Raw genomic sequence first — 21,127 nt, 5'->3', positions numbered from 1 at the left:
TTTTTGTGTCAGTATTATAGACTGAATCTTTCTGTTTTGTGAGAAAATTCCAGATTATATTTGTTCATTGCCCAAAATTAATGTTTTGTTCTATGGATGGTTTGATACTAGCATACTAATTCGCTTTGAGAAGCCAGGAGAATCAGACTCTCTATTTTAAGAAAGAAATACATAAATCCAGAGCTGCTACCAACATAATTTTGCCAGTTTTTCTACCAAATGCTTGGCTGCTGTTGTGACAGATAAATTTTGTGAAGGGAAGGAGGGCTGGACTCCATGCTTTCCCTTGGTGTGCTGTGCAGTGTGCCTGCTGGTGTGATAGTGCATGCACAGGCTTCACTGGGTGAGTCTAGCAGTCCCTTGGGTGAGGTGGTCATTTAATCCTTCCTCTTTAGACCAGAAAACACCCTGCTCCTAAAACAAGATGAAGTAGTTAAATAGGTTATGAACCTAGAACATGAGACCATATGGTGCAGTTCTGCTCTCTGTGGAGAATGGCATGGGAAGAAGAGATACTATGCAAAAAATAAAATCAGAAAAGCAGATGCATATTGCTGCTGGACTGGTTTAGCCCTGAAAGTTAACTTGCAATACCATTTTTAGTAATTTGTTAATGATGATAATGAAAATGCTCTTGAATAGCTCTTGATGAACTATTTGCCACTCAGAGTCCTTTGAGGTGAGGAGGTCGTTTGGGTCACAATCACACAATAAGTGATCACAGTAGATTCAGACCAAATTAGAGGTACACAGTCTGCTGTGTTTTGGACTACTCTTTAGGTAAAAACTTTTGCCATCTAGTGGAAGGAATAGAGAATTAGTATTTCAAATAAGCTAGAAAGCCACTTATGCTGGTTATATTCTTTACTGTGAGGGTGAGAGCACTGGAACAGTCTGCCCAGAGAGGTTGTGGAGTCTGCTTATCTGGAGATATTCAAAACTCGCCTGGATGCAGTCCTGTGTAACCTTTTCTAGGTGTACCTGGGGGATTGGAAGAGATAATCTCCAGAAGTCCCTTCCAATCCCAACCATTCTGTAATTCTGTGATATGCAAAATGTATTTATAAGTTATTTATAGATCACTTGCCAAACAGTATCAAATTATTCTGACTGCTTTGAAAATTAGATGGTAGAAATCTTCTAAGGTATTGGTGCACTTTGTTCAGATACTATCTTATTCAAGCACCAAGTTGGTGGAAAGGCCATTCATTTACATGCTGCCCTTACTTGTTTGGGACTCCTTTTCATTCCACTCCTGATGGTGCCTGCTTATTTTTTACTGGATCTTAGGTTGGCCAATATGCTTTGAATTCTGTGGTAGCTTGTTTCCTCCCACCAGTGGGATGGGGAAGAGAACTAGAAGAGCAAAAGTGAGAAGCCATGACTCACGATAAAGAAAGCTTAGTAAGGGAAGAAAGAAATAATCATATATAAAAAGCAATACAAACACTAGCACTAGCAGGCCAATGCCTAGCCTGTCTGCTTGAGGCTGAGAATAGAGATAATCTCAGGCCTATGCAGGCACTGCTCAGCCATTACTAAACCACTGGCATGTTTCTAGCACATTTGGTCACAAATGTAATGTGCAGTACCTTATCCCAATTCCAACCAGACCCAGTACCTCGTCTTAGTTGCCCAGCTCTCCTAATGTCCAGCACCCTAATCAAGAGATTGAGATCTTGTCACAGTAAAGTGGAAGAGCCATAGGATATGTCTCCAGTACAGCACTTTTCAGGTAGCCATTTATCAGCTTTTACTCAAGCTGACATGATCCTTCCTACATGTCTGTAACTTCATGTTGTCACCACTGCTTTGCCTGGCTAAACAGCCCCTGTCCTCCAGATGGGACAGAGGCTGGCTTCTTCCTGGTCCTTCTGTTGCCACAACAGCTCCCTTGAGAGAGCAATTCAGGTTGCCTCCAAGTCTTCCTTCCTTACTTTACCAGACTCTGCTTGTTTGGTGGCTAGGTGTTCTTGGTTGGTGAACAGGCTAGTCCTCTTGTCTTAACCTATTTTTTGCCCATTTTCCAGGAAAGAACATACCGACCTTTCCTCACAGTCGTACTGCAGTACTTTTCCCTAATGCTGCTGCTGTTAGTATCAACTCCTGTAAACACAAGCTGTGGTGCTGGCTTCTTACAGCTTTACCTCTGCATCTCTGACTGTATTCCCCCTGAGCAGACAACTTGGAGAGTTAAAAATTCTCCCATTTAAGAAGGAGAGCTAGTATCATCCATTGCCCTCATCCATGGCTGTCATCAACAGTTCTTCAGAGCCACTCTGCTGAATTCACTTGTCCTTGTTTTCTTTGGTAATTGTGCTAGTACTGTGGTCCTTTTATCAGCAACCTGGGCTTTGGTCATTGAAAGGGGAAATAAGCCAAGACAGCAAAACTAGTGGGTTTAGTTGTGGGGTTTGGATTTTTTTCCTGGATGTTAACAAATCTGCTTTCCTCTCCTTTCCATTAGATTAGTCATCTCTGCTTGAATGCCTCTTATGCTTGCAGCAACTCAGTTATACAGCCAGACAAAGACCACATCTCATGCAAAGGAAAAATAGTACAGGTGATTCATCCCAAACCTTCTTAGGAATTCTGTGAAGTCAGTATTTTCTGATTATGGCTGATTTTACAATTGTTCAAAAGAGAAAATCATTTTGGCACAGACAGAGTCTGGTATATGCCTGTAAATCCCACGTTTCAAGCATGTTTTCCTGGAAAGTGTTAGAGAATCTTCCTTTCCCTCAGTGCATGTGACTGGTGGCTGGTTCAGCAATTCGGCAAGGAGGATGACAGGGTTGTCATGACAACCAGTTACATGCTGTGAGCAAAGATGGTGACAAATGAACCAGCTTCTGGCTGGTTATCACTCCTTCTTGAGTAACGCTCCCCAGATTACACAGACGTGTCCGATTTATGATTATTTGACCTGTTGACTTGTATTTTTGCTGCTTTTGTTTCTGAGATAGCATTCATGCTTCTCGCAGTGATGCTGAGGCGAGGCTGCCTGCTGGCTATCATTGGTGTGAATCATGCAAGTAGGTGAAGCTGTTGATTTTGCCGGAGTGCATAAAAAGTGAGAAGTTTCTTTGGAGACTTCAATAAAACCAAACAATTTAAACTTGCACATTGAGCCCACTGCAGGAAATAGATGGGATAAAAATATACATGACCTATATTTTTTCTGTTGTGCTATTGAATGGAGAGTGCTCATTAAATTTTTCTTGCCCCCAGTCATTAATACAAAGTGGTCTTCTCCCTTCAATGCCTGACTTGATTTTCAGCATGCGTATGGGATGGGGAGGAATATACTTCCCTTAGGATGAAATCCTAGATCTGCTGAAGTCATTGATGTCTCTTCAAACAGACTAAGTTTCTGTGGCCTTCTTTTCCTTTAGTTTTGCTTTTATTTAGATGCAGAAGTTGGAAGTAAACCATTTTCATTTCAAGATTTTAGAACTTCAGAAAAGAAAATATTTTCCCCCACCTTTTCCTCCTATTAAAACCTTTTTATCCTATCTTCCCAGTCCCTTTTTGTGCTTCCCCTCTGTTGCCCAGAAGGATAGCATCTGTAATATACATGTGATATATTGGACAGCTCTTCATTGTGTTTCAGCCCAGCAGTGAAGACAGACATCAGATGTCAAGTTAGTGATTTCCCACTGGTATTCAAACACCGGGTCAACATTTTGAATACTGTTGCTGTCCCATTCTCTGCAATTTTTGACATAGGAAGCTTTGATGCAGACCTCTTGTTAGAGACGAGGTGCTTTTCAGTTTGAATTCTTCATTTATATTGTGCATCCACTGCTGAAATGTGAACAATGGGACAGCTAGAGATTCAGAAGTGACTTTACAGATTCATTATTTTTTTTTTACATTTGGAAAACACTGAAAGTGTTCCTGTTTGTACCATCATGCTTCCAGCCTGGACAATGAACACACCTTTTCAGTTATTCTTTTTTACTGTGGAAGTATCCATTTGAGACAGTGATAGGCAATTGCAGTCTGGATCAAATCCAGTGTTGGGATGGTGTCCCTTTTCTTCAGAGGATCTTAGCAGAAGAAAAATTGTTACAAAACCATCATAAGAATTGAGATAACTAAGCTAGAAGTACAAAACAAAAAAAAGATATCTTTATCTCTGTACAGTGTGGGTATTTTATTACTTAACCTATTCAGATAGCGTAGATCAAGTGTTTGCAAGTGTTGTTGAGCCTTGCAGACAAGCAGTCTCACTTGGGCATTCTGCTCCCATGCAGTGAAATAAACCCTCTTTAAGCTAGAAAGACTGACTGAAAGTCTAGTGCTTCCACTAACTCCAACGGAGCTGCATTTGCATTAGCCAGAGGCTGTGCACTCCTATCTGCTGCTACTCCTTCCAAGGAGGCAAAATGAGATCCCTCTGTTGAAATGAATACCTGGAAAAGCAAAGCATGTGTCCTTTGAATGATGCAGTGATACTTCTTAGATTTCCCTAAATATATTTTCTGTCTTAGTATGACTACCTTGATGCTGTCTCCCAATTTTCAAAAAATGTGATTTTATGTGAAATAACAGTTAAAATTGTCCTGTGGCATAGGAGCTATTACTGTACTGCACCTCCCAGGAACAGAACTTTCAGCACTCTGATAACTCTGTGCAGCATTTTTACAGTCTCTGTTTTGAAGTCACATATACTGTCAAACTGAAGCTCTTTGGGGCTGCATTTCCTCTTGCTCAAGAGTACTCTTTTTGTCCATAAATTAGTGTCCTAGCCATGCTGATTGGTGGGGTTTATTTTCACCTGAAGAAGAGATGAATGTGCAAAATACAGGTCTGTTTTTCCAAGTACAACTCCCAGTTCAATACAAAATTTATTGTGTTAGACATGTTGCCTTACTTTAGAGTATTTTCTTCAGGAAGGAAGTTTGCTCCGCCTTCAGCAAACTAGGTTTCCTCATGCACAAGGACCTAAGCAGAGAGGCACTGACTCTCTGTCCCCACACCTTGTTTATGACAACCACCAAGTTCTCATGGAAGTAGAAATAATACCTAGCTGCTGTGCAACAAAAATTACATGTTTTGAAATGTCATGCCATTGAATGGGGTCATTCAAATTCAGAGGAAAATTATTTTACTACCTGTAATTCCACATTCACAGTAAAGCCACAGCCTACTATTCTGTAGTAGGTCTCTGATGTCTCAAGCACATTCATCTGTCTTGTTAGATTTTGTATGTTGATGCTTATTTTGTTGTATTTCTTGTGCTGGTATCTCTTGTGAAGCTGCATTACCTTTGACTTGCACACTGAGTGCTTTCATCTGTTAGGACAGTCAGTGCACCAGGGAGGCTTTATAGCTCATGCTAGTAGTGAGCCACAGCCGGTGAAAAGGTTATCCCAACAGTCTGCCATTCTGCAGCATGGACTGCGACACACATATGTTTCTTTTCTTTTCTCAAGCAGGTTTGCATAGCAAACATGAGGCCTGGTGTTTCAGGATGAGCACATGCCCTCTGGTGCTGTCCTGTTTAGCCATGCTTGTCAGATAGTCTGAGGCCAGTCCCTTTGCGTGAGGAGCAGACGCACACAGACATAGATCAGTCATCTGGTGTGGGCAGTGCTGCTCTTTCAAATCCTGAGCTATGTTAATTTAAAAGGAATCTAATTCCTGTTTTATTTCTCAAAATATGAAGACATATTCTGGTGGATTTATTTTTGCTAGTGGATACATTTTCAAAATAAATTAATATTACTCAGCTAGGTGATATTTTCTTATCCCAGATATTTTACATAATTTCCTTCCAACAGTTTGTTCACATACAAGAGAAGAAATTCTCTCATAACTAATTGTTGCAGAAATGTTCTTTAAGTCTTTGAGTTAAAAATCTTATTTCTGCTGTGAGTTTTGTCTGCTTTTACTTCAAAGTAATTCTTATTTATGTCTTTCTGCTACTGCATGTCATTGCAACAATAAATAATAGTATGTTGACTCCTCTGTGTCTTTGGTTGATCAGTTTGAAATTAGTAGTTAAATTCAACCATAGCTTAAGATTTTCCTGGCTGTGTGTTTGAGTAGCTGTGTATGTATGTACATCCATATGTATGTACAGCAAAGACAGAAGCTGTGCCTAAACTTTAAACTTAAACTGGACTTGCAGATGTTGCAAACATCTGCAATACTTCATTGTGATGTTTAGATATTTGATCATGCTACTTCTTGCATGATGTGGCCCAAATTGTGGAAAGTGTTTTGCATTTATTTGCCTTTTATGTGGTTCAGAAGAATGCAGTCGATTTATTCAGTTGGAAAACAAAAGTGGGCAAGGTTGAAGATGAATAGGCTTTAAAACATCTATGACCTTGGAGTCAGGAACTATGTACTTGAATGCCATAGAGGCCACAACAGGAGACATTTAAAAGCAAATATTTAGAATATTTATGAACTTCTGGAACTGATTATGGTAATGTTGTTGATTTCAGATTTGGGCTGTAGGTGAGACTTTTGAGGCTTTCTATTAAATTTGAGTGTAATGATATCATCTAGCATTTCGTCTCTTGCTTAGGTTAGTCTTCAAGTGGTAAATCAGTAATTTAAGAACTTTTTAAGTGGCTAAGGGGAAGAAATAGTCTGGAAGAAAGTTATCATGAAATTTTTGTGTCTGTTTGTGTGTATGTGCATAAATTTGGGTACCAGAAATGAGAGAGACTCAGAAAAAAGCACCCATAAGAAAGTTCCTAGAAGAAGGTTTGAAGGATAGACTAACAAGGAACTTTTAATTCCAAAAAAGTATTAAGAGCAGCAGTATAACAAGAAGTTTTTAATCTGTCATGTTACATTGAGCCTCAATAATTTGGTATGTTTTTCTGGTGGTGGTTTGCACAGGAACTGTAAAACCGCAATACCAGGTGTGCAGACCCATGCAAGAACTTTGTGTCTTTGTGTGATTTTTTTTTTTTTCTCACTTGTTCTCAGCAGATATATGGAGTGATCAGTCATTTCAGACAGATCCAGACTTACCACCTGGTTGGAAAAAAATAAATGACATTGCTGGGATCTACTACTGGCACATACCAACAGGAACAACTCAATGGCAGCGTCCTGTGTCCATCCCAACAGATCTCCAGGGCTCACGGGAAGGATCGCTTGGTTCCATTACTCCATCTCCTACTCCAGAAACTGAGGTAACCTGCTGTGTCTTCTTGTGGGCTACATATTGTAAGGAAAATTGAAATAACTTTTTGAACTTGTTAGCTAAACTGGCCTGATAATGTCCCAAAATGTAGCTACTTGTTGGTAATACATTGTAAGTATCGATTCTCTATGGCACTTTATAACAGTTGTGCCTGATTAAACACCCTAAACTTTGGATGTGTTGGATGAAATCAGACATGTCTCTGATAAATTAGGCAGTGCCTGATGAGTGTGAAACTTTGGCAGTTCTGTAGCAAAGGCTGAAGCATTGCTGCAATATATGGATACAGGATACATACAATTTTTGCACATGATAGAAGACTTTTGGCTGTGCTCTTTGTTTGCATCTTCTTTTTGGCTCATTTGGTAGGAGTATCACAAAAGACATATGAGTCTTCATTTGAGACACTAGTTCCTTTACAGGGTAGTTTCTACTGAATAAACATGTAGTGTTCTCAAGTGTAAGTCTCTGTACATCCTAACAGTACCAACTATCTATCAGTGTTGCAGTCAGGCTTTAACTAGAAACAGAGAGGTAAACTCTGTCCTCCACATGTGCTGAAAGAGCAGTATGTGTGGTACTGCCTTTTAAAATAATGCTTTCAGGCACAATCCAAGGGTTTGTTTTGTGTCATGTAAGTAGAAAAATAAAATCAATTCTCATAAAGAAGAGTATGCTTCAAAAAATACAATCACTTTGTTTTGGTATGCTGGGAAGACTTTTATGGAATCAAATACTAATATAAAATAAGGTTGGTTTAAAATTACTTTTATACTGAATTTTAAGAAAAATGTCCACAGCTCTGTCAAGGGAAGTCTTTGTACTGGCTCTGAGTTTTGGATCAGGCAATTCCTAGGGGGTTGGATTTTTAGTTTTTAATTCATTTAGAGAAAACATTTTTTCTGTTCTTGGTTTTGTTCATATATGCAACAAACTAACTTACATGAAAGTTAAGAGGAGTTAAGGACATTCAAAAACGTATTACCATATAGACTCTGAAACTTTTATCCTGTGTAGGCTTAAATATGTACAATCTTGTTTGTTATTTTAGAAAGGTTGTTCCCACATGTTCGTTAATGCTACTCATATAGTCTGCAAACTTGACCACAACATTTCATTTATGGTTTACATCAGTCAAGCTCTCATACTGTGCACCAGGCATGCTGGAAATAATTTTTGAGAGGATTCCTGGAGAAAGAACTGTAACTGTTACCCTTCTGGTAGAAAATAATAAAAAATTCAGAAATTCTGAATGCAAAGTGCTACATAAGTTTCTAGTATAAATTCCTGTAATGTACATGCGAAGGATATAACTTTACCATTATTATTTTTCTTACTCTAGAATGTAGAGAATGAGACTTTAATTAGTAAATTATAGATGGTTTTCACAAAAACCCAGAAATCAGTATGGTTGGTAAACTGCAGAGGAAAAATGGCATCTTTTCATTTGAAATATTTTTCTACTTCTGCTTAAAGTGTCTTTACAATTAAATTTTCGGACCTGCTGGTAATCTCTTACATGTATTTTTAACCTTTCATGATTCTGTTTGCTTTAAATGAAATATAGTTTCTAATTATGAATAATAGTCATTAATTCTCAGCAGCATCACAAGAGTACAAAATGTATGAATTATAATAACATAGATTTTAATGGATTACAGTATGGATGTATTAAATAAGACATACACGTATGTGAGTCCATAGTAGGTTCACCTAAGTTTTGCTATGGCAGTTCTAATTCAGCAAAGAATTTGTTCCAGCAAAGATTTATGCATAGACAGTTCTATGGCAGCACCAAGATCATATACTGTGCTGTAAAATGTGATCTAGAAAATAAGCACATCCCCAAAATTTGTATTAGTATGATATCATGTAGTTATTTTAATTGTAGATATAGGTGAAAGCATTTGCTTTTTGTTAGTTTCTGCATTCATTGGTAAGCATCTTAGTGTTATTCAAGCAGTACTGGCTTTTTGACTCAGTGATCATTAAGATAGTGTTCCAATACAATACCACCAGACTTAGAGTACTGGAGTTCAAAGCAAGAGCATGGATTGGGCTCAGGATTTTGTCCACTTCTAAATATTGAAACAGCTTCAGAGGCTCCAGGCATAGTTGGAGTTATAGCGAGTACTGTTAGAACAAGTCTTGTGTTTCTTGAAACCACAGATGCCAAGCTTTGTTAAAAGGAAGTGGAGGAAGAATCCTTACAAAACCCCAGTACAGAGCAGTTAGAGAGAAATTAGTCACAGTGTGTGTTTAAGAGGAATTTTTGGGGTTTAGTCTCTCTGCAGTTGGTACATGACAGCACTGTATCGTCTCCAAGTCACTGGCTGGCAATACTTGTTTCAGTTCCTTTTAACTGCACTGCTGCATACCCAAGTGCTCCTCCCTGGGAAAGGGTAATACAGATGTCTCTGATAAAGTCCATCTGACACTTCACAGAAGATTGGGAATTCAGTCCAAACTAGGGGCTCCCAAATGTCTTTATTCCAGCACTTCCACTGGCAGCATCACGTGTGGTGGAGAACTTCCACCTCCAAGCTGGGCCCATGTGTGAGCTGTGTACTCCTGGTTCCCTCATTGCTGCCTGTGCTTCGAGATTATGTGTTTTGAGAGGGCTGGTTTAGCTCATTCCCCCATTCTGGGTTTCTGTTGCTTCATTCTGAAAAGGCTGGGAAATATATAGGTTTTAGGCAGATGAAAGAGTATAATCAAGGATTGAAGACTGGCATGGGTAGCATTTCATATCTGAACCAATTGGCTTCCATGACTCCCTAAGAATACTGTATCTAAGTCACATTTGTCTGTAAAGCATCATATGCTAGTGTTGAAATGAGTTTATTTGGCCTCTTTCAGATTATTAATTTGTCAAACACCATTTAGAAACACCATCCCCCCCCCCCGCCCCCCAGAGTACCACCTTTTTACTCTTTGTCTTGTTTCCTTCTTTTTTTTCCTTCATTTTATTTTATTATGTCCCTGTCTCTTAAATAATGTAATATACAGAAGCTTTGCTTCATTTTATAGAATGTGGCTCACAGCTGAGGGCAGTCAACAAGAACAGATCAAGTCACCTATTTTTATGTTGTAGGTTACTCTGGATATTTAGCATAAAGAAAAACAGTTATTACTGTTAAACAGAGAATTAAAAAAAAAAAGGTAGGGAGAAATGATGCTGTAGTTCATAGAAATGGCAAAATGTCTTAAAAAGGAAAATAATGTGAAAATGTCTTTTACACGAAGTGCAAGGCAATTTTTTTCACAAGAGAATCAGTAAATTTCAATTCAAAGCAATTATGGGCTAAGCATTATGCAAAAATCCTGATTTAACAAAAATGCCAATAAATGCTAAATAACCTGTACCATTCCTTCCCTTCCTCTCCCTCAAAAGCATGAAAATGTTTTTTGGTTTTGCACAGCTGTTTAAATTTGACTTAGTTTTAGATCCCTCTTTACTCTTGTGTGTTGTCAAATTACTTTGTTTTTGAATCCTTGTCTTTTGTAACATTCTCTTCCAAATTTTAGAAATTTTGCTGCTTCTTTCCTATTTCCTGTGCAGAGATAAGGCTGTAGTGCTTAAGTTTCAGTAAGAACTTCTTTGACACTGTAGCAGAATCTGGTGATGGTAGTTGTGTCTTCTTATAGCCTAACTCATCCCAGGTCTTGAACACCTCTAGAAGTTCTTCTGTAGACAACGTAACCACTAACAGCTAGTAACAGCTAGTAATTAACGAGGGAGGAAAAGGTAACAACTCAGTTCGTTCAAAGACACATTAGAAAAGGGTTACTCCTGGGAGTTGTTTCTCACAAAATAATTCCTCCAGTGGGGATATATTGAGGATACTTCTGGGGTGAGAAGTCCACCCTGCAGGTTAATGCATTTGGGCCACATTAGTGGGTGCCACTTCACCTTGGGCCTGAGCTGGACAGACCAGCAGAGCTCATCTTAAAAGGGGAATTAATTTAAAGATCTCTTGATTTGGTGAAGCTATAAAGAGGTGGCTCTGGGTCTCCCAGCTATCAAATCTCCTGGCTTCTATTGAGAACTGTGGGAAATCTCTCTTGGTGAGACAGAGGAGAGAGGCACTCCAGCATCTGCTGTTCCTCTCAAGCTTTACAGAAAAGCCTGAACCTCAGGTTGCTTAGTGCTAAACACACTGCTACTTGCTTGACTGAACCACTGAACACCTCTGAAAATTTTTGAGAAACTCGAATGGATAATAAGAGGGTGGGCGCTTTGTTTGGTTTGAGGTTATTTTTCTTAAAATCTGCTAGACTTTTCAAAACTACTTTTTCAGCAAGAAATCTCTGCACTCCTTACTAATCCTCCTTCCCTTCCTTGCCCTTTTCTTGTGCTTTCTCTCTAGAGATATTTGATTTTTATTTTGTATGTATCTTATCCTTGTATATATTTTTTGTGTTTCAGTATTTCTAGTTCCAGTACTGTTAGGGTCTTTTAACAAAAGTGCCAATCAAATGGAAATCCTAATGTTTCCCCTTAATTGCTGTTGATGAAAGGCTGTAGCAGCTGTGGCCAACATTCATATTCAGATTCATTTTGCTTGCTTTTAAGATCATAGTTAAAAAGTAATTTCATTGTCTGTTCCTAATTTATATTAACTTTCCTTGTTTCAATCATTGTTTTGGTAAGTAACTGTTAGAGGCATGTCTTCCCTTCCCTTTCCTCCAAATGCCATGGTATAGTGGAGTAAGTAGTTGAAGTTTGAGGTGATCTGTTCCCTAACCCATCCTGTAAATATCAATGCTAACAACAGTGTCTTGTGTTTTTTTTCTTTTTCTTTTTTTTTTTCTTTTTTTTCTTCCTTTTTTTTTTTTTTTTTTTTTTTTTTTTTTTTTTAATCAATGTGCTTCTTCCTGTGTGAATAATTATGTGTCTAGAAACAGCCATGGAGTGATTTTGCTGTACTGAATGGGGGAAAGATTAATAGTGACATTTGGAAGGCAAGTATATTGTCAGATTTTAGAACCTTTACTACTATTACCCTTGTTTTTTGCATGGCAGTGGCTGTTTTCCCCTTTTATTTTTCCATGAATGTCATTCATAACCTAGGCCAAAGTGAGTGGGGGTACTGCTAGTGAAGTCTAGCTCACAAACATGCTGCCTCTTCTGATCTTTCCACTTGGAATGGATTCAATCTAAACTAGCAAGGCAACTGCCATGATATAACAAATAAGATGCCTGCACTGAATGAAATGCAGCTTGAAAAATATATATATCTATATATATATGCATGCCTCTTTTTAACTTCAGCCAGAAATACTATCGCTTCTTTGCAGGGAGGATTTAATTTCCCTTTGAGATAAGAAATAACATGATGGTGTACTTAATACTATTATAATAGTGTTAAAATGATACTAATAGCACTGCCTCTATCTCTAGGACCTACATGCAGCCACTGTGAACCCAGACCCAAGTCTGAAAGAGTTTGAAGGAGCAACATTACGCTATGCCTCTTTGAAGCTCAGGTACAGTGACTTCAGAAGTCTCAGTGAAATTACCAACTCCTTTCTGTGTTGTGCTGTAATTTTCATATGATTTTAAGACTGATTTTGTCTTTTGTTTTTTTTCCCTGTGTCACAGAAATGGTCCACAATCTGATGACGACGATTCTTGTAGCATCAACAGTGATCCAGAAGCCAAGGTCTGTATGAAGATCCACAGTGATAAGGCAATTAAAAATCAACCCCTTTAAGCATAAGCTTGCAAGGTGCAGAATGTCTCCTAAAGTTTTGAAATTCAGTGTACCCCTCCTCTTGGCACAGTGTGGATTGACCATGCAAGGCTAATTCCATCAAAGGAATTTGCAGATCTAAAGCTTCATTCTGTTGGGTCAGGAAAGTGTGACTTATTTTAAAATTACATAAGCCAGGAAATTGGATTTTAGAGCTCAAGATTCTACTGTCCAGCTGTAATAACTGTCCTCTTGCACAACTAAGTGAGTGTCTGTGTGAGAGAGGGCTCTGGTTTTTATTCTCTCTAGGTAGATTCCTGGGCATTCAGTGACAGAATTTGCTTTTTATTTTCAAGTTTGTCCCTTTTTAAAGTACTCTTCCTTTTTTATATGTCTGCTTCAACTTACATCTACTAACAAGGAAGTTACCTTTTAGAACAAGAAACTTCATGTTTTGGAAGAGAGAATGCAGCCTACTTTGAGGATGCAGTTTACAGAGAAAAATTAGATTGTTATGTGATGAAGCATCATAATTAAAGCTTTTACTATTGTAATCTAAGGGGTTTGAGGATAAAGGAGCAGAAGAAAGTTTTGAATGCTTGCCTATCTATCTCCAGATTTGTCTTGTTGATAAATTTCCCTTGTTACTGTTAAGGGTGTATGTGAATCTCTATAATTGAAAATCCAAGTAATTTAAATAAGTATTTTGGCTGTGCCATACAGCTGCAGCAACTGACAAGATCAGAATTTACTTATTTGCAGGAACAAATATGTATGTAACAGAGTTGATAACAATAATAGCATTATTGATATATTTTAAGAGAGAAAACAGACTGATCAGGGCACTAAATTTTCTTTGTCATCTTGATTATTTGGCTTCCGATGTTTAAATCAGATGTAAATATTTGTACTTTGCTTGGCCCACTGGTAGTTTAAAAGCAAGAGTTTTGGCTGTGCTCATTACAATGACAAGCACTGAATTCTGAGCACAGTAAAAGCAGTTGAAGGAGTGAGGAGCATTAGATTCCAGTCCGGAGAATGATAGAGTTGTTCCTTTCATGATGAGCCTTATGGTATTTGACTTGCAGCAGCAGAGGCTGAGGGCAGAGCTGTCCAGTGCATCTGCCTCTGCCCCAAGGACAGGGCAAGTGTGGCCATATGTCACAGGAATGGGGAATGGTCCAGAAACAGCAGGGAAAATTTTCTCCTGCGGAAAATGCTCTGGGATCTTTATTTCTCACATGGATGGGAAGGGTATGGGGTAGGTAGATTCCTTGCTAGTCTATTTTACCCCAAATACTGAGAACCTGAAAGAAATCTGATAGGATTTGGAATTGATGACTTGGAAAAATCAGATACTTTTAGCCTTTTAGGCTCTCCCCTACCATATTATGTGCCTTAACTCTCTTTGATTGAAGCTTGCTTTTGTGTGGCAGCAAGCACAGATTAATACTTTTTTCTTCATTTCATCACAAGAGAAGGAAGGTTTTTTTAACTCATTAAACTGTCTACTGGAAGAATTTGTTAAAATGAACTTTGTTAGAGGTGTGTTAGAGATCTTAAAGCTATTCATGACATTGGCCAGTACATTTGTGGAAAAAACAGCTTCTTTATGGCAGGTTTGGTGCTGTATTTCACAAAGAGAACTGTGCCACCTTGTGGAAAACGGTAGTAGTTGGCTTCCCCCGGTGTCAACTTCTGCAAAGATTGAAGCACCACAAAAATGCCTGTTTTGAGAAAAGCATGGAGTATAATTCATGTAATTGTTGTAAGAAAAGTGACGTATGCAGCAACACATTCAAGCATTGATAATTGTCAGTAAAGAACAAATGTTTCTCAGTGTATCGTGTGCTTAAGATGCAGCTCGTAGTTTCATATCCGTGGTGTCTCAGTCAGATTGTCTGCACAAGGTCATAAAGGAGAAGTGGAAAGAGGAGAATTATTACATCCAGCTTCTTGATTTCAATAATTTCTTTTTGTAGAAATTTCTTGAAGAGATGGCTCATTGTGCTTGATGAGGATCCTAATTCTGTATGTGAAACATGCAGAACTAGAAATGAGTTTTGAATTGGTGCTTCCCAGGAGACAGATCATAACCTTCCTGGTTAATTTATAGAGCAATGTGTGCTTTCCTAATTGAGTTTCAGGGAAGGCAAAAGATGCTTTTACCAATCCCAGACTGTAAATTCTTCTGGGTTGTCTTTTTTTTTTGTTGTTAAAAAATACAATGTCTCTATGTAAAAATGTGCTAAAGGCACTAAATCTTTTCTTATGTCCATATATAGAAATGGATCCTCCTGGAAATCCTGTTACTGCACCTAGGAATGGATGAAAAATGGAAAGCCCATATGACTGATTTTATCTAAAACCTTTTCTGGATTGGCCTGTTGGGCCTGACATTTGAACATGCCTTTATTCTCTCCTTTTGTCTTCAGTCACGGATTTTCAAATTGTCTGTCCACATTAGTCTGCTCAGCAAAGCTTCATTTTTTTGAGCCTCACCATTTTAGAGCAGTTTTAGCTGTGTACCGTTGTCTAATAATGGGAAGAATGTATTTAAACCTACGGAAGACAGGCATTTACTCCAAAAGACTATTTTCTACTTTAGAAATCAGTAAATGCTCTAGATCTCAAAGGAAAAGAATGAGACTGTTTGTAAGAGAGAGAGAGCATCAGGAGATGTTGATAGCAGGTATTTAAATTTAGTGATTCACCTGTAGGTGAATGGAAACACTTTCCATGTTTCTAACTGTGCGTTGGTGATGAATTTCTATGCATTACCTGGGCTTTAGAGTTTGACCAGATGGCTTTTGGTAAGCTGACTTGTGGCTGTTGTGGAAGTGGCCTGTAAATCAAAATAAACTATCTAAGCACTGTCAAAAAAAAATTTACAAAATACTGCGTTCCCCAGGTATTTAATATCCATATCTTGGCTGCTTTTCTTACCATGGATGCAGGTGTATGTGTTTTGGAGGCATTGTGTATTTGCTTCTTCCTGGTCTTTTCCAGGAGCAAATACAGGACTGCCTAGACACAGGATCATGTGTAAATAATCACTGTGTAGCCTTGGGGACATGAATCTGATTTCTGATCCAAGCGAAGACTTAACCTGAGAAGAGCTTTTGCCATGTTCAGCAATCCCAAGAAATGATTCTTTTCATACAGTCAGAGTAACTTCTAAAATTCTCTTGGTGCAAGCAGGGAGTATTCAGCATTTTCCAGCTGTTCACATCAGGCTGCATTACAGTCAAAATGCTGCAGAAAGCCTCAATTCAATTAATTTCAATTAATTAAATTTGAAAAGTTTATTCCCTCTTAAGTCTCTTTACGAAAGTAGATTAAATATAAAGGACAAATAGGGTTTCTTCAACAGTTTTTCTTCTAAAGTGGTATTTTTGCTTGGTTTTGGGTTAGGAATTTATTTCTTTCAAAGCAATCTTTTGTTTTCATTCCCTAGGAAATAGCACTAGAAGAAATCTTGTACCCATTCCTTTACTCTCAAAAGGGAACCACAATATATAAACACACGTATTAATGTCAAGTTTATTCTAAAGTGTTTTTGTGGGTGTTTTTTTTTTTTTCTTCTGTGACCAATCTTACTGACAAACTGATTCAACTGTAATTCACCATTCCACGTTTGCAGCTCCTGGGTAGCAATGGTGAGTGATGAGGGTGGCTGTTTCTAAACTGGTTTGTTATTTCTGAATTTGTCTCTTTCCCATTAGCAGCATTAAGGCACCCTCCCATCTGTAGAGATGCTGCAGGTAAACGATGCAGGTGCTTGAAAATGTTCTGCTTCAAAAGCAGTTTTAGAAATAGCCAGCTAAAGCATTAAAATACATATCCTCAATGATTTATTTTTTAAATAATCTTTTTCATGTAGTGCATTAGAACTTTCAGAGAATGTGTTTGTTTATTTATCTCTGTGCATGATAGTTATTACTACTGACATCTGTTGTGTCATTAGGTAAAAACTGCTAATATTGTGATATGATGTACATCATAATACAGATTTCCATCTAGAGGATATTTGCTTCCACCTTGTTCCTAAATGGAGTCTTGTTTAATCAAATATGAAGATGAGTCCAGGGCAGAGGAAGATGTAGCATTTTCCTAGATCTCATGGATTTACTTTATAAGGGCATACAGAGTTACATTGTGGTTTTTTGTTATATTACATGTAAAATATAAATATCTGGGATAATGTAGCTTAATTTCTCAAGCCATTCAAGATGATAATGAGATCCTTCAAAATATTACATGTCTTTCACTCCTAGGAATCTCATGTATCTCTGGGATCTAATTAGCTGTGAACGTAACAGGCACAATCAGGACATGAGTGCCTAAACAGTAGGAGGCATGTAGAGAGATTTTACTTGTATTCTTCCTTAGAAAAACACATCACAAAGCTGTTCCTCATGTGAAAGAGAATGGAAGCTGCTTGAGTATTTACCATTAGTTTCCAGGTGTGTAATGCAAGAATTAGGTCTTGAGTTTGAGGGCATTATCGGGATTTGCTTTGTTAAGATACACTGTACAAAAGGTTTGCATTGGGCTGTGAGATTTCTGCAGGATTGGGAAAAGAGAAGATAAATCGTAGGAACACCTTTGTTTCAAATCAAAACAAAATATCTTCATGGCCAGTAAAGTTCCAGTATTGACAGTGGCTGTGTCTGCCACAGGTGTGTTGATCAGGAATTATTGTTGGGGTAGTAAGAACATAGATGCCAAATGCATTACAGGAAGATGAATGATGCAGATGGGAGCTGTGTGGGTCATGCTTTGCTCTTGGAACAATTACTGCCTTTGCCATGAGTGGCCAGGTTGTGTGAGCAGTTTAGGTGCATGCCAGTGACGACTGTCCTTGTGGGGAGGCAGCTTCCCTGGTTGCCAGTCAGGTGAGGTGACACTGGAGGCAGCCTTGCCTCTGGAACTGTAACTGTGGGACACCCAGTGTGCTGCTGTGGCCTCTCAGGCATGGGATACTAGGAAGTACTGGCTATGTTTGAGAAAATATGAATATACCTATTTTTTAATTTAGTTTTTTAAATTATGTTGTTTCTTCCATGGTGGCAGTTCTTATTGCTTCACTAGGTCAAAGTGCCAGTGTCATCTTCAGTACTTTTCTCATGGAGGTGCACAGTCCAGTTTTTCTTGGCTGGAGTCTGTGTACAGCATCTTGCTGTGTACAACCTAATATAACAAACTGTGGTGGTTCAGTAGAACACAGAAAATCCCAGGCTGCTGATCTAAGCAAAATATTTTTTGTTTAAGAGGAATCTTCACTTTCTAATATTTTAATGTTGCTTATTTTAGTAGTTTTTAATCACAATTTATTCACTCTTTTATGGTGCAACACTGTAAATTTTTCATGGGCCAGCAGTACTTTGTGTGCAATTGTTGAAGGAACCCTCAGGAATGGACAAAAATTGGGAGAAGCAGCAGCTCATCATAACCATGTGTAACAGGCAAAAAGTTTCCGTGGCCATTCTGCAGACCAATGGATTCTGTCAGCAAGCAGCTCCCAGTTCAGCACAGCCTGGTCTGATATTTCTGGCAGACCTCACTGTCAGCTCACCAGCATCTCTCCTAGTATAGTGCAGAGATAATCACTGCTTGCAACCCTTGAGACCAACTATTTCACCTCCAAAACTTGTGAATTGCCTCTTGAATGTTTGTTCATTGTATTGCTACAAAATGAGCTGACAGGTATTTTTGTATTTGTCTTCAATTATTTACATTACCTTGCCAGTTTAGGGCAGCTCAGGGAAATGGCTTGTTCTATTTTGAAATGTTACAGTGTTTACCATTCCATGGCATAGATTTTTAATGGAAAAAAGTGCTGTTTGTATTTATGTGTATATAAAGATATGTATACTTATTTATGTTAAATATTGCACATACACGTTTTGAAAACAGCATGATACAAACTTGGTGAGTTATTTGTCCATTGTGGACTAGCTGAAAGCTACATTTATGGAGGAAGTGCATTGAAAAATCAATTAAAGTGGAGCATTGAGTTGAATGACAGAGCAATATTTAGATAGCTTTAGCCAGCATATCTATTTATTTTTAGTTCTATTTCTAAATTTCACTTTAAAAAATGAGAACTTTTCCTTGTCAAAATTTTCTTCATTTCATCCAAGAGAAAAGGGATAATATTTATCTTTTAAGAGAGGTAAAAGCATGAGATGTGCTGTCCATCATAATGCCATGTTGTACAGTTATGCATTATTCCATATGTTTGGAGATGATAACTCCATGGTGCTTCAGGGAGACAATAAATGGATCCTCAAATGTGGGAGGTCCAGCAGGGCTCGAGATTTTGGACTTGTGCTTTTTTGAGTCTTTTTTGAAAAGTGGGAATTGATAAATAGTGATTTAACTTAATTGACTTTGAATCCTGCTGTAAACATAATTTCTGCAGAAATCAAATTACTTGTAATAATGTTGCTTTTAATGAGACATAAAATTCTGACTTTAGTGAAGCTGGAAGGTTTTTCTCCATTGATTCATGAGGTCAAGAGTTCACTTAAAGGTTGGGAGCTCTTCAGGGGTTTTTATTTCTTTGTGCCTTTTGATGAGATTTTTAAGATTTGGATATTCCCTTTGAAAATAAGCATCACAGTACTAAATAAAGTACTGCTGGTGGCATTAGAAGCACTTATATCTGTCAGCCTGAAGAGCAGCCTACATTGGGAAAGCACAGCATTTAAGGTTGAAGTTAACAAGTGCAGAGCATTAGTTTTAAAGAAATAAATGCACACATTCTTTTATGCTCTGTAAACTCCTACAGGGCTTTCCTCTACTGGCAAAGCATATGTGTGTTTTTGTTGGGGTCATGTTAGTGTGTCATACAATAGTGAAATCTGCTTGAGTTATCCTAACAGCTGAGTTATTCTGCAAGATAGACCTGAATTTGAACATCCTTCATTAGTTTCTAGTGAAAAAATATGACTGCCTTTTCTTAAATGAAGAAGCCCAGGTTTTATTTCACTACATTGAAATGAAGCCCAAACCAGCCTTAGCTCAAAGCAAAAGGCATAAACCCATGCCTTTAGGATCTGAAGTCAAGCTATCTGTAAAGCATCTAAAGTGAAAACCTGTTCATGCTGAGAAGACTGGAGAAAAGAATAAGGTGGTTTTAATTTCTTCTTCAGAAGGGGGTGTTAGTAGGGAGTAGTAGTAATCAAATGACTGGATTTTAAAAAGTCTTGAACCAGCACAATGTTCCTGCAACATTTTCTTGCCTTGATAGAGCAGATTTGACCTCTGGCTATAAGCCAGGGGGAACCCCTGAGACAGAAGTATTAAGCTCAAAACAAGAGAGAGACTTCTTGTCATCCTACACATTGAAGTCTGCAGGTCTGAAGAAATGAGACTGTAATGCTTGGAGAACGAGTAAGGGACTGTGAGAGCAGAAAATTTGATACCGACCTCCTGTAAAAAAGTAATTTATTATAAAGGTTATTCTATAGTATTTGTAAATACTCCCCATATTTAATTCTTGGGGAGTTTAGTTTATAATCATCTGCTGAAATAGCACTTATTAGTGATTTCTGAATTCTGTTGTGACATGAATATTTCTGTGCTTATTTTTGTATTTCATGCGCATTTTCATTAATTCAAGTAATACAAGATGGACTGCAGCAGGAAGCTGGAAATGTTGAAAAGTCTTATTAGTATGTATTTGATAAAGCATTTTGAATTTTTTTGTAGTTAAGAACTTTTATGTGACATCTGTGAGTATTTCTTTGAGAAAGTAGATGCACTGCAGTCTCTTCATGTCAATTAAATGAGAGTGCTTGTTCGTTAATTGCATAAGTTCTTTTTATTCTCTTGTTACTCTATCTTTGATCTTCTCCAGTATTTTTATCTGAAATCAATGTAATCTTTCTTGCTGTGTAGCTGGCAAATATACTGGAACATACTTCTTCCTCAGAATAGAAAGGTAATATGTTATGATAATTGATCTTCCAAAGCATAAAATAATGAGAGGTTTTTTAATTTTCTAACTATCAAAGAAAATGCAAGTGAAATTTCGAAGGTTATGTTGGCTGTATAATAAATGGTTAATTATGTGACCTACATGCTGTGTCTCAGGCACAAACCTGCTCAGTGGTCTGTGATAAAAGGCCTTATTAAAAATTGTAGTGATTTACGTATGTCTGCAAGCAGATGTAACCTTTAAAAAGGAAAAATATAAAAGGAAACAAAGGAAATTGCTCAGAACCAAGCAGTCTGGTGGGCTTGGAAG

At 37.9% G+C, this 21,127-nt stretch overlaps 1 protein-coding gene across 10 annotated transcripts in view; it reads left to right on the top strand.

The window, feature by feature from the left end:
* Positions 1–21,127, top strand: part of APBB2 (amyloid beta precursor protein binding family B member 2) — a 161,645-nt gene that overhangs the window by 89,544 nt on the left and 50,974 nt on the right. For 6 of the 10 annotated variants that reach the window (XM_083861495.1, XM_083861497.1, XM_083861493.1 and 3 more), the window contains 4 exons: positions 6,955–7,163; positions 12,077–12,139; positions 12,579–12,664; positions 12,780–12,840. In XM_083861495.1, the coding sequence (XP_083717621.1) occupies positions 6,955–7,163; positions 12,077–12,139; positions 12,579–12,664; positions 12,780–12,840 (419 nt within the window). The remainder of the gene's footprint in view (positions 1–6,954; positions 7,164–12,076; positions 12,140–12,578; positions 12,665–12,779; positions 12,841–21,127) is intronic. The other 4 variants (XM_083861498.1, XM_083861500.1, XM_083861501.1 and 1 more) reach the window with 3 other exon arrangements.

This window comes from Zosterops lateralis (genome assembly GCF_965231275.1).
Source record: "Zosterops lateralis genome assembly, chromosome: 5".
Taxonomy (NCBI): Eukaryota; Metazoa; Chordata; class Aves; order Passeriformes; family Zosteropidae; genus Zosterops; species Zosterops lateralis.
This window is presented reverse-complemented; position numbering and strand designations above follow the sequence as displayed.